The 14,029-nt window shown below is 50.2% G+C and overlaps 1 protein-coding gene across 2 annotated transcripts; it reads right to left on the bottom strand.

Annotated features, from left to right (window-relative positions):
* Positions 1 to 2,752: 2,752 nt before the first annotated feature.
* LOC115395631 (putative transcription factor ovo-like protein 3) lies at positions 2,753 to 11,553 on the bottom strand. Of its 2 annotated transcripts, none has more exons than XM_030101250.1 (4): positions 11,308 to 11,553; positions 10,410 to 10,777; positions 4,908 to 5,097; positions 2,753 to 3,339 (listed from the first exon to the last, which is right to left on the bottom strand). In XM_030101250.1, the coding sequence occupies exons 1-4, from the start codon at positions 11,393 to 11,395 to the stop codon at positions 3,014 to 3,016; spliced, it is 972 nt and encodes a 323-aa protein (XP_029957110.1). In that variant the 5' UTR covers positions 11,396 to 11,553; the 3' UTR covers positions 2,753 to 3,013. The 2 variants fall into 2 exon arrangements, with proteins under 2 accessions (XP_029957110.1, XP_029957111.1); XM_030101251.1 differs by having other exon boundaries at positions 10,425 to 10,777.
* Positions 11,554 to 14,029: the final 2,476 nt, after the last annotated feature.

Here is a 14,029-nt window from a genome sequence, read left to right as displayed (position 1 = left end):
CGTGGCAACTGAATACATTTTCTCCAGACAGATGCAAACTATAAACAAACTTTGTGGCCTTTTCTACAGCCACCCCCAAATGTACGCAGGACATTTGAACAACAAATAAGGGCAACAAAGTCCAAGTTAGGCAGAAGGCACTAGAGCAGAATCGTCCTCTTCTCCGGAAGGGACTGCAGGAGGAACAACCAGCCTGGCAACTGGCCAGGAGTAGATTCGCTTCTCCACCTGAACGTCAGCAGATATGTCTGGTGCCATGCTCTCAGGGCGAGGCAGCGATCTGGCCGGCCGCCCCATCGAAGGACGTATGGGCAAACTGTCCATTCCGTTGAGTGGAACGCAGGCTTGAATGAACGCAGACGGGCAGTGGGCAGGTCGGCCATCTTCGGCACTGTAGGTTTTGCCCTCCACCGCCGGCAGTCAGCGCAGTTGTGCTGGTGGCGCTGCACGGCTTCACGCCCACCAACCCGGATGAGCTCTCCTTGCTCATCGAACTCTGGAGACAGGGTTAAGGCTTGGCTGCTCCTCAGGACCAGCAGGTGGTTCTCCCGGGCGAAACTTCCCCTCTGAGCCTGCTGCAGGGTCATCCGCTTGGCTTGACGATACTCGGCTGAGGGCAGGAGGAGGATGCCTCCAAGCTACGGAAAGCAACCTTCCTCGGAGTTATGGCTGCTGCCTCTACCCCTCCAGCAGACCGAAGTCTGTACAAGTCTAGGAAGGAGCTGCTGGCAGGTACCGCACGGGAGCTGCACGGGCGGCCGACGCAAAGGACCCTATGACCACAGCCGAGTATCGTCAAGCCGAGCGGATGACCCAGGGAAGAACAGTAAGTTCAAATGCAGTATGTAACTTGATGTGTGTTAATGCCACCAGTCTACGCTTTACATGTCTGTGGCATGTATTCCTATATGTCTGTGGCATGTATTCTTTAAATACAATAAAATGCTGCAGTTTGCATGCTGGTGCAGAACAGTAAACCTGCTGTCTCCTTTTCTGAGTGATTCTTCACTCAGTGCCTGTTTGGGGAAAACAGTCTCCACTTATGCAGACGAAGGTGTTGTTTTTGGGAGTGACTGCTGCCTTTGCTGGAGAAGAGCTGACCCCCTTCATGTGCAGAGACAGGAGGAGCAAAAGGAGGACAAGTACCACCCCAAACAGCCTCCGTTATGCTAGCTGTTAATGAAAGTTTAGTGGCATCATTTGAAGACATGGAGGTAACGGAGCGGAGTGTCGCTGCTGTCCTGCAGTGAGCCTCGTCTGGCTCACTGCTCGCTTCACTCCTGCACCAACCACGGCACGGCAATGGTGCTCGGAGCAGATGAAAATGCAACTTTTTGAGAACAATTCTCAAGGTAGAAGTCTCATGGAAAATGAGACTTTCTGAAAGTGTGCAGGGTTCATGTAGACCGAGGAAGCACTGCTCCTGCTCCTGCACATGGACACAGGAAACAGGCTCACAGCAATCACAGCAATGGCTTCCTCCAGAGCGCCATGACTCTCTGTCCAGACTCTCCTGGTCCTGGTCCTGGTCCCAGTCCAGATTCTCCTGGTCCTGGTCCAGGTCCAGATTCTCCTGGTCCTGGTCCTGGTCCTGGTCCAGATTCTCCTTGTCCTGGTCCTGGTCCCAGTCCTGATTCTCCTGGACTGGAGTTGACCACAGTAACAGTTCAGTTTGGTGTTCTGTCCGTGTGATTCTCCATGTTCTCATGGTTAATGTTGAGAGTGTGTGGTTCTCCTTTGTCATGTGAATGTTGCTGAGTAAGCTAATAGTTGTGATGAGTGATAAAATAGCTGTTAGCATACATTCTGAAGCAGACAAGATGAAAAACCAAGATTTGTTGTGATTCTGCTACAGATTTAGAGATAGAAAGGCTCCACATATTGTTTATGTCTTTACTGCACCCACCGTTCCAGGTGACACTCACCTGGTTCCAGATGTTGCAGATGTTAGCTGCTGGCAATCCGAGCGTTTCTTCTTAATTAGCCTTCATTAGCTTGATTCATACAGCGAACAGAAGACCCTCACGTTCAGGAAGAAGCCCCTCCCTCAGCGAGAACCCCAGTGTTCAGCATCCAGATGCAGAAGCAGCTGAGGCGAACAGAACACTGGAGAAGGAAGGAGAACCTCGCTCGGTGAAGACCAGAGAACGGAGGCCTGCTTCATGCTCTCCCTCACTCCTCTTCATCTGGGGTTTTACTTCCTCCTCTTCATTACCGCCATGGAAAGAGGAATTCTCTGCTCTTGGTGTGAGTTTCTATTTGAGAGCGAAGAGCGGAGAGAGCCATGCAAAGGATGATGGGACATTGCTTCCCAGAACCTCAGTCTAAACGATGTGAAGTTCTACTGCGTCCTTCTGTATTTCTGTCGTCTGATCATCCTTCTGAGAGAGACGGATGTTCCGCTGTTTCCTGATGCCTTCAGGCGCTCAGCAGACACCGGATCTGGTCGGCTGCGCTGCTTCACGATCGGTCTGGAAGAAGCTGAGCAAGCCGCCACCCCTGAGGGGAGTTGACGAGATCTCCCCAGACACGACGTTCCACCCAGCAGGAGGCAGAGGCAGAGGCTCTCCACAGCCACACCCGGACACTCGCTGTTGCTCTGAACAGTTCCAGCTACACTGTTTGACCGCTGGCTCTGGTCTCTGGGGCTACATAGTTTTTCTACACCGTCGCAGAGGAAAAGGTAACACCCTGACAGAGGCAAGACGCTTCAGCTTTTATTTGATTGCTTTAATGTTTCAGTTGAGGTTTACAATAATCTTACAGAGTGAAGCTGTTTAAAAGCAGCTTATTGGTTTAAAATGTCTGCAAACTGCATGTGTGAGACTGTTCACACATAGCGGTACACAACCCAAAACAACACAACTCACTCCAGAAGTCAGGCTGTGACTGAGCAGTGATTAAACACAACATTTCCCTCCATTCCAGCGGGAGCTTGGAACCGGCAGCCTCTTTAGCATCACTGGTAAATGCTTTTGAAAAGTGTTCCAGTCGGTCAGGGAGGGAGGCGGGTCTACATGTAGAAAGCAGGACTGGAGTACAGCAGGTACGGGTTGAGCTTCTGCTCCGCCGGCGGGAAGCCGCCGCCGCCGTCGCCGGCCTGGCGGCGGTAGTACCGGCGCAGGGCGGGACTGCCGGGGTGGCGCTGCCTCACGTGCAGGAAGTACTCGTCGGGCCGGCTGGACGTGTAGCCGCAGTCCTCGCACACGAAGATCTTGGAGCGGCGCTGGCGGTAGGCGTACTGCTGGTGAACGCCGTGGATCTTCCTCATGTGGGACTCCAGGGAGCAGCGCTGGGTGAAGGCCTTCTCACACAGGTCACACTTATACGGCCGGATACCTGCAGCAGGAGGACAGGAAGCACGTCACGCCTCAGGGCAACGGGCTCAGACCCGACCTCTGACCTCCCAGGCACAGCAGACACCCACAGTCAGGACTGATCACACTCTGCTCTTTCCTCTGGAGCAGCGTTCAGCCGTCAACTAAAGGCCCGTCCAGCTTCACATGTCCGCGTGGGTGCGCGTTGCGCGTTGGTCCGCGTGACGTAAAAAACGTCATGAATTCCTGTCCACCAGGGTCCGCGCGGACGTCCGCGCAGCAGCCAGAAATTGAGACCGCGTTGCGCGTTGCGCGCAGGTCGCGGAAGTGTGCGCCTGCGCCAGAGCGCCATAGCAAACAAAACATGACAGTAAAAGTGAAAGTAGACGGAGCTCCAGCCTGATGGCTCCACTTAAAGACACCGAAAGAGTGAAAAACTGGTGGAAAGAGAGAGAGACTGTCTGGAGGGAGGAGAAGGTCTGCAGACAGAAGTGAAAAAGTAACTAATCGCTCCGGCGCCGCCCCGCGATTCAGAAACAGAAAAAAAAGGCTAAATAAACTTTAATATTTAATGATAATGTACTGACAATGTATGTGCTTAATTTTCTCGAAATAAACCGTAATAAGGAGCAGATAAACAGTCTGTAGAGCCGGAAAAGCTTCTCCAGGCTGCGTGGATCACCGCGCCTGCATGAGACGCGCAGCTGAGCTCCAAATGGGAGAAAGCGCGTCCGCATCGGTGGAGCGCGGACCTTCCAAGGCGGACGCGGAAACGCGGACATGTGAAGCATGGACGGGCCGAAACCATAGTGCTGTGTCAACAAGAGGGACAGCAGCTACTGCCAGGCCTGGACTCTGGTGGACTGGACTAACATGGACTGGACTCTGGTGGACTGGACTAACATGGACTGGACTCTGGCGGACTGGACTCTGGACTCTGGAGGACTGGACTGTGAACAGTGGATTACTGGACTGTGGACTGTGGAGGACTGGACTGTGGACTGTAGAGGACTGGACTGTGGACTGTGGACTGTAGAGGACTGGACTGTGGACTGTGGAGGACTGGACTGTGGACTGTGGAGGACTGGACTGTGGACTGTGGAGGACTGGACTGTGGACTGTAGAGGACTGGACTGTGGACTGTGGACTGTGGACTGTAGAGGACTGGACTGTGGACTGTGGAGGACTGGACTGTGGACTGTAGAGGACTGGACTGTGGACTGTAGAGGACTGGACTGTGGACTGTGGAGGACTGGACTGTGGACTGTGGAGGACTGGACTGTGGACTGTAGAGGACTGGACTGTGGACTGTAGAGGACTGGACTGTGGACTGTGGAGGACTGGACTGTGGACTGTGGAGGACTGGACTGTGGACTGTAGAGGACTGGACTGTGGACTCTGGACTGTGGAGGACTGGACTGTGGACTGTGGAGGACTGGACTGTGGACTCTGGACTGTGGAGGACTGGACTGTGGAGTGTAGAGGACTGGACTGTGGACTGTGGACTGTGGACTGTGGAGGACTGGACTGTGGACTCTGGACTGTGGAGGACTGGACTGTGGACGGCGTTCCCGCGGGCTGTGTCCTGACCTGTGTGTGTCCTCATGTGTCTCTTGAGGTCGAAGGTGTCGTTGAAGCCCTTGCCGCAGAAGCGACAGGGGTGTCTCTTCACCAGGCTGTGGCACTTGAGGTGGCGCGTCAGCATGCGCTGCAGCGGGAACACCTTGTGGCACGCCGCGCACACGAAGTCCCCGGAGGCCGGGGACGGCCGGGGACGAGACTGGAGGGACACGGGACGGACGGGAAGCACCGTTAGTCCTGCTGGAAGCTGCTGGGTCGGCAGGGTCGACGCAACACAACAACACAACACAATACAACAACACAAAACAACACAACAACACAAAACAACACAACACAACACAATACAACAACACAACACAACACAACACAACACAGCACAATACAACACAACACAATACAACAACACAACACAATACAACAACACAGCACAATACAACAACACAGCACAATACAACAACACAAAACAACACAACACAACACAACAACACAACACAACACAACAACACAGCACAACACAACAACACAGCACAATACAACAACACAGCACAATACAACAACACAAAACAACACAACACAACACAACACAACAACACAACACAACAACACAGCACAATACAACAACACAGCACAATACAACAACACAAAACAACACAACACAACACAACAACAAAACACAACACAACACAACACAACACAGCACAATACAACAACACAATACAACACAACAACAACACAACACAGCACAATACAACACAACACAATACAACAACACAGCACAATACAACAACACAACAACATAACACAACACAACAACACAACACAACAACACAACACAACACAATACAACGTAATACAACGATGCAACACAACGTGCTGCCGCTGAACACATCATGAACTCGCTGGACGATCTGGAACGCATCTCCCCCGACTCACCAGAGTTCGTCCTCGGTGAGTTCAGCCACTGCCCCCCGGGGAAAGCCCTGAAGGGCTTCCAGCAGTGTATAACATGCAGCTCAGGCCTGGAAGACGCTGGACAGACGCTCCGGGTCAGTCCCAGATGCATACAGGTCTGCTGCTCTGCTGACCACAGTACGCTTCTACTCGCTCCAGCATACATTCCCATCATACGGACAGCCAATAAGATCACCCGTAACATCAAGCAGTGGACCAAAGACAGTATTCTTCCCTACAAGGCTGCTCTGAGTGCACAGACTGGAATGACCTTGTAACCCCCTCCAGTAGCATCAGTGAGCAGGTTGACGCCATCTCTTCCTACATCTCTTCCTGTGTGACAGCAGTATCCCCTCCAGAACCGTCGCAATGTTCCCCAACAATAAACCACGGGTCACCAAGGAGCTCAAAGAAATTCTGAATAAAAAGAAACGGGTCTTTTTCACTGGTTCAGAACTAGAGAAGAAGGAGGTCAATAGGGAAGTGAAGCGGGCCATAAAAGCAGCCAAGCTGAAGTATAAAACCAAAGTTGAAGAACAATTCACACAGGGGAACCTCCGCTCAGCTGGCAGGGCTGGAAGACCATGGCCGCTGTGAACACTGCTACTGCCAGCAACTACACAAGCACCACCATGTGGACGGAGCAGCCCTACATCTCTGCCTCAACTCTCTCTACACCAGGTTCAAAAGAGACAACACCGCACAGCTGGAAGAGATCAGGACGACACTTCAACCCACTGCCTGCAACATCAGTGGTCGAGTGCTCAGACACTGCAGAACAGCTGGGAGGTGTGTTTCAGACTCTCTTCCAGAACTCCCTGGACAGCTGCACAGTTCCTCAGCTGTGGAAACACTCCACAGTCATCCCCATCCCCAAGAAGAGTGCAACCAAAGTACTCAATGACCTCTGACCTGTGGCCCTCACCGCCCTCGTGATGAAGGCCTGCAGAGAATCGTGAAACAGCATGTCATCGCAGTAACTAACTCACTGACTGACCCTCTCCAATTTGCATATCGTCCCAGCAGAGGTGTTGATGATGCTAAAGTATTCATTCTGGACTCTCTACACCGTCAGCTGGAACCCAAACACTTCAGCAAGACTCCTGTTCGCTGACTTCTCCTCAGCATTAAACCCTCCAGCCTCACATCCTGCTCACAAACTCTCCCCCGCCTCCACCTGGAGGATCAGCTCATCCTGTGGATCCTGGACTTCTTCACCCACAGGTCACAGACATGTCTCTGCTGACAGGACGTCTCCGTCCTCCTGTCTCTGCTGTCTCTGCTGACAGGACGTCTCCGTCCTCCTGTCTCTGCTGACAGGACGTCTCAGTCCTCCTGTCTCTGCTGTCTCTGCTGACAGGACGTCTCCGTCCTCCTGTCTCTCCTGTCTCTGCTGACAGGACGTCTCCGTCCTCCTGTCTCTGCTGACAGGACGTCTCAGTCCTCCTGTCTCTGCTGACAGGACGTCTCAGTCCTCCTGTCTCTGCTGTCTCTGCTGACAGGACGTCTCCGTCCTCCTGTCTCTGCTGACAGGACGTCTCAGTCCTCCTGTCTCTGCTGTCTCTGCTGACAGGACGTCTCCGTCCTCCTGTCTCTCCTGTCTCTGCTGACAGGACGTCTCCGTCCTCCTGTCTCTGCTGACAGGACGTCTCCGTCCTCCTGTCTCTCCTGTCTCTGCTGACAGGACGTCTCAGTCCTCCTGTCTCTCCTGTCTCTGCTGACAGGATGTGTCCGTCCTCCTGTCTCTGCTGACAGGACGTCTCCGTCCTCCTGTCTCTGCTGACAGGCAGACACAGGCAGGTGGCGCTGCTACAGCTGTCACCACCATCCATGGCTGCCTGTTGAGCAGGTGGAGGAGGACAAATATCTGGGTACCGTCTTCCACAGACAGCTGAAATTCTGCTCAAACACAGAGGTTATCAGGAAATGTCACCAGAGACAGCGTCTCCTCAGGAAGCTCAGCTCTTCTGGAGTGAGTCAGAACATTCTCCAGACATTCTACTGCCCCTTCATAGAGAGAGCCTCACCGTCTCCATCACCTGTTGGTTCTACTCCATCAGCCTCCAGAACAGAACCCGTCTGCAGAGGACTGTCCCTGTCTGCTCTAGAACCGTAGGACCGCCCCTCAGAAGCCTGCCTGCAGTGTCTGAACATTTGACGTGCAGACTGGATCACCGGATCATCAGTGATCCTCACATGCTCTCTTCTCTGCATTCGAGTGGCTCCTTCTGGCCGACGGCTTCGCTGCCCCGCATGCAGGACAGAGGAGAAGGGCTTCCTTCGTACCCGAGGCAGTCCTACTCCTCGACTCATAACCCCCCCAGACGTTTCTATATGGCGACTCAACATGGCCGCTTGATCTCTGCCACTGTGCACTTTGAAATTGTATATCTGCACTGACATATTATACTCATTACCGTACCTACCTCTCTGCCTTATTGCACTCTAGGATTGCCAACAGTATTTGTATATTATATAGTATCGTACTAGTATGATATTAAAGCGACACCAAGGAACTTTTCAACCTTAATAAAACATTTTAATATCTTTTGTGATGATACATCGACTTACAACTCGTTGAATGACCCCTCTGTCACAGGCTGAGGGCGTCAGTGTTGCTTTCACTTGGACTGAGCAGCTGTGAGGAGGGTGGTAGGAACCCTGCACACTAAAAAACTCCAAATGTGCGGACTGCTTTACGGCATGCGTCACATCATGATAGAACATTGTTTAGCCACCATTAGATTCATTACCTCGTCGTTATCCATCCTTCACACAGCCACTGGAAACAAATGTAGGCGAGTTCAGTCCGACAGCACGCCACTGGAGCAGCATTTTACGACGTCACGCGCTAGTCCTCATGGGAACTGTAGTATTCCTTCAGGCAAAACACTACCGCTTTTGTCCACTGGCGCCGCCAAAATCATCGAAAACTGAAAGTTCTTCAGTGTTGCTTTAAGATATTTGTCATTTTAAATTATTTAATTTTTAATTTTTGTACATATTTTGTTATGCATCACTGCACTGACTGCTCTGCGTGCTCTGAACTGCCCCTTGGGAACAAATAAAGTTTTTTGAATTTGAACTTGAATTTGAACACAATACAACGATACAACACAACAACACAATAGCCTACGACAACACAATGCAACACAACACAACACAACACAACACAACACAACGCAACACAACACAACACAACACAACACAACACAACACAACACAACACAAAACAACACAACACAACACAACACAACACAAAACAACACAACACAACACAACACAACACAACACAACACAACACAACGCAACATAACACAACACAACACAACACAACACAACACAAAACAACACAAAACAACACAACACAACACAAAACAACACAACACAACACAAAACAACACAACACAACACAACACAACACAACACAACACAATGCAATGCAACACAATGCAATACAATACGATACAATACAATAACACAACACAATGCAGCAGAGTACAATAGAAGGAGATACAACACATTACAGAAGATGTTCAGCACAGCCCTGTGGAACTCCACTCTGGGACTGTCCTCGTCTCCATGGTAACCAGCATGTTTATGTGAGCTCTGACTGTTTGACCAGACACTGGGTCGTCAAACACAGGAAGACGAGGACATTTCACCACTTAACAACATGCAGAGGGAGCACAGCTAACTGCTAACAGCTGACTGCTACCTGCTAACAGCTAACAGCTAACAGCTAACTGCTACCTGCTAACAGCTAACTGCTAACTGCTACCTGCTAACAGCTAACAGCTAACTGCTAACAGCTGACTGCTACCTGCTAACAGCTAACTGCTAACAGCTAACTGCTAACAGCTGACTGCTACCTGCTAACAGCTAACAGCTAACTGCTAACAGCTGACTGCTACCTGCTAACAGCTAACAGCTAACTGCTAACAGCTGACAGCTGACAGCAAGAACACAGCAAGTTAAAAATACAGTTACTGGAAAAGCAAATGGAGAAGAAGTGTGAAAACTTTAAGTTCAGTGTTACAATTTTGGGTTGAGGACATTTTTGTTGTTTGAATTACTTTTCTGACATTTGTGAAATTGGGATTTTTCTTTGGTTCAATAAAAAAAGCTACATGAAGAGGTTTGATTTATCAAAAATATCTTTTTATACTAATGATTGCAAGAAATGCAAGTAACAGCTCTCTGTGGATGAGTCTCTGTGGAACTGATACCTGGATCAGACTCTGATCCGACCCTGAGGAGGATTAACTAAATGCTGGTTTTCAGGATAAAACTGATCCAGATTTGGGACTGAAGTTTTGAAATACCCAACACAGGCTCAAATGTGGATTAAAGGCAGGACTGGACTTCCAAATCTGGATTTAAATTATCAAGATTAAATGCTGTTTGAAGTACCCGGTTTTGGATCAGATCTGGGTTTACTCCCATCCAGGATTAATCCTGCTGGATTATGTTTGAAATACTGGGCCCTGAGGATCAAACTGATGATTGAGTTGAATGAAGGAACTCTCTCCTACGAAGGTCACATAAAGGAGGTCTGACCTTGACTCCACTGACCAGTGCCAGTGTGCCGGGGTGGTAGAAGGAGCCCCGGAGCATCATGGTGGACCAGCCTGGTTTAGCTGGGATGCCTGCTCCTCCTGCTCCTCCTGCTCCTCCCGGTCCTCCTGGTCCTCCTGGTCCTGCTGATCCTCCTGCTCCTCCTGGTCCTCCTGGTCCTCCTGATCCTCCTGATCCTCCTGCTCCTCCTGCTCCTGCTGGTCCTCCTGATCCTCCTGGTCCTCCTGATCCTCCTGATCCCGCCACTGGGACTGGCATCATTAATCCTGGTCCCGGTTCTGACTCACATGCTGCCTGGGAAACAGCGGCCGACTGATCAGCATCAGAGCTGTAGGGAATTTTATTTTCACCTGAAAAAAGTAAAGATGCCATTTTTAGTTCATGAACAGATTCAATGGGTCAAAAACAACCAAGAAAAGGTTTTGGGATGTTCAGAGTTTTCTTGTTTTTAAATCCATTAATATTATTTCAGAGGTTTACACTTATGCTGCTTACTCAGACAAAAGAAAAAATAAAAAAATAAAACAAAAAGATTGCTGAGTGGGACGGAATGGAAGAGTATTTGGTTTACTGGTCCCACATTTACCCATCCAGTCTCCAGGAGCAGCGGGCTACTGCAGGGGTCTGCTGAGGGTCAAGGGTCAGGGAGCCACGGGGATTATTCTAAGCTATGACCCAAAGACGTTTCTCTGACCTCTAGGCCAGCTCTGCCTGCACAAACACAACTTAAAGCACAAAAATCAAGTGTTGACCAACAAACACAACAAACCCTTCTATCTAGAGCGCCTTCTGTCCGACTGTCTCTCTCTCTCTGTGTGTGCTCGTCCATCCGCCTGCCTGCCTGTCTGTCTGTCTGTCTCTGTGTAGGTCTGTGTGGTACCTTCTGTCCACTGGTGGTGTTCTGGTTCCTTCCACTGCCATGCGCCACACGGGCCTGGTTTCTTCTTCACCAGGAAAGCCCTCGGCATCCCTCCAGTCTGGTTGGCGCTGTCTCTCAGCCTGATGGACCCACAGATCCTCCCCCAGACGTCTGGACACTGCTTTAAATGTAGATTTGGTGCAAATGTCCCTTCAGCCCTCACACCAAGGACATTACTGCGCTCAGAAGCAGACCTCAGTCCTGAAGGAGGAGCTTCAGAGATCCAGAAGATCCAGAAAAATCACAGCATTGGTTTCCGTCAAGCTCTGCAGGAGTGCTGCAGTGTGATGCTCCGGCGCAGGAAGAGGGATACACCTGTGCTGGCGGTGCGCCTGCGCCATTTTAACTGGTCTTCCACTGGTTTTGCATGTCAGGTAGTGAGAATCCGGGGAGCTACAAATTCAAGTGACTCCTTAGCATGCAAATGTTGGCCGTGGACCAAGCCCTGGCCCCAGACAAAGGGCCGGTCTGGGTAACAGGAGCCAGCACAATGGAGCCACAGCCTTAACTGCTAGGTAAATCAGCCTTTTCTCTGTCTGCCAGGACTTTCTGTTGCAGTTGTTTGGAGGGATTACTGAGCCCTGAAAAACACACACTAACATTCACCGTCTGAAAGATGCCACTGGCAGGCCAGCGATGGTTTTATGAACTGAAGGCGATGGTATCCCACAGAAAGGAGGCTTTGAGATTCATTCATGCCTCTAAACCCCGAACCTCTGATAGCGCTGGCCCATTCCTCAATTTCTCATCGTGATTTTGATTTTGGATTCTAGCGATCATCAAACATTACTGTGTCAGTGGAAGCACCATGAACACAACTATGCTGAGTGCAGCTGCAGCAAAGGTGAGTGGATCAATGAGCGAGTGATTGAACAGATGGCAGAGCAGAGAAGAAAGGCGGAGCGCCGGAGACATTCTGGCTTCAAGGCGTCAGACGTGGAGCAGAAGGAAACTTCAAAGACAGACAGCCACTCAAGTTCCAGTTCAGTCAGACCGGGTGACGGAGCTCTGTCACAGCTGGAGGCCATCCAGGATTCAAGGCTCTTCTTAAGACTCCGTTTTTCAAAAACTTTTCGAAAGGAGTGTTTTAGGTTTTGTTTTTGGCCGTGTTAGTGTTTTTTGCATGTTGCTAACTTTTCCGGAGTGCATATTTATTCTCTTATTGTTATTATTTCATTATATTATTTTTATTATACTTGTTAATAATTCATTTCTGGTCTTTCTTTATTGTTGTGGTTCAGTAAATGCTAGAGCTTTGAAATGTAATTATAGTGATAAATCCAGAATTCTACGTCAGCTAAAACAATTCTGATTGTTATCGTTGCTATAATCTTCTGGGCTGACTGCAAAGTAAACAGTGAACTGCACATCTCCTCTGACCGTCTGCACAGTACGGCTGCCGAAGAGGAAAACCAGCAGCGGGCATCTGATTTTACTGCCCTGTGCAAATACAAACCCAGAGCAGGAGTCAACCCCATCATGCAAATGGCAGCAGAGGTCAGTCCAAGAAGGACAGCTGGTACAGGTTCAGCTACAGGTCCAGGTCCAGTACAGGTTCAGGTACAGGTCCAGGTCCAGGTCCAGGACAGGTTCAGGTACAGGTCCAGGTCCAGGTCCAGTACAGGTTCAGGCACAGGTTCAGGTACAGTTACAGGTACAGGTTTAGGTGCAGGTACAGGTACAGGTTTAGGTACAGGTACAGGTTTAGGTACAGTTACAGGTTTAGGTACAGGTACAGGTACAGGTTTAGGTCCAGGTACAGGTTTAGGTCCAGGTACAGGTACAGGTTTAGGTACAGGTACAGGTACAGGTTTAGGTACAGGTACAGGTTTAGGTACAGTTACAGGTACAGGTTTAGGTACAGTTACAGGTACAGGTTTAGGTACAGTTACAGGTACAGGTTTAGGTACAAGTACAGGTTTAGGTACAGGTACAGGTTTAGGTACAGGTACAGGTTTAGGTACAGGTTTAGGTACAGGTACAGGTTTAGGTACAGGTACAGGTTTAGGTACAGTTACAGGTACAGGTTTAGGTACAGGTACAGGTTTAGGTACAGTTACAGGTACAGGTTTAGGTACAGGTACAGGTACAGGTACAGGTTTAGGTGCAGGTACAGGTTTAGGTACAGTTACAGGTACAGGTACAGGTTTAGGTACAGGTACAGGTTTAGGTACAGTTACAGGTACAGGTTTAGGTACAGGTACAGGTTTAGGGGCAGGTACAGGTTTAGGTACAGTTACAGGTACAGGTACAGGTTTAGGTACAGTTACAGGTACAGGTTTAGGTACAGGTACAGGTACAGGTTTAGGGGCAGGTACAGGTTTAGGTACAGTTACAGGTACAGGTTTAGGTACAGGTACAGGTTTAGGGGCAGGTACAGGTTTAGTTACAGGTACAGGTACAGGCTCCAGAGACACACATGAAGCCTGTGCTGCCAGGCTGGAGCTTCTGTACTGGAGGATCTTCAGGACTGCTGGCTCACTGCTCGCCGCTGATTCACCACGGTAACTTCCACTGAAGGGTTAACCTGCTGCAGAGCAAAGCCTGGCTCAGCCAGGAGAGAGAGAGAGGACGACAACCCGCCCAACCTGGCAACGCAGGTCGCTGCAGCCTGCAGGCACCGGCTGCATGTAAAGTCACAAGGACAACCCGGACTGGACTGGCTCGTCCATGCTTCGTGTGG

This window comes from Salarias fasciatus, chromosome 10 (genome assembly GCF_902148845.1).
Source record: "Salarias fasciatus chromosome 10, fSalaFa1.1, whole genome shotgun sequence".
Lineage (NCBI taxonomy): Eukaryota > Metazoa > Chordata > Actinopteri > Blenniiformes > Blenniidae > Salarias > Salarias fasciatus.
The sequence above is the reverse complement of the archived record's forward strand: the minus strand, read 5'-3'. Positions and strand labels throughout refer to the sequence as shown.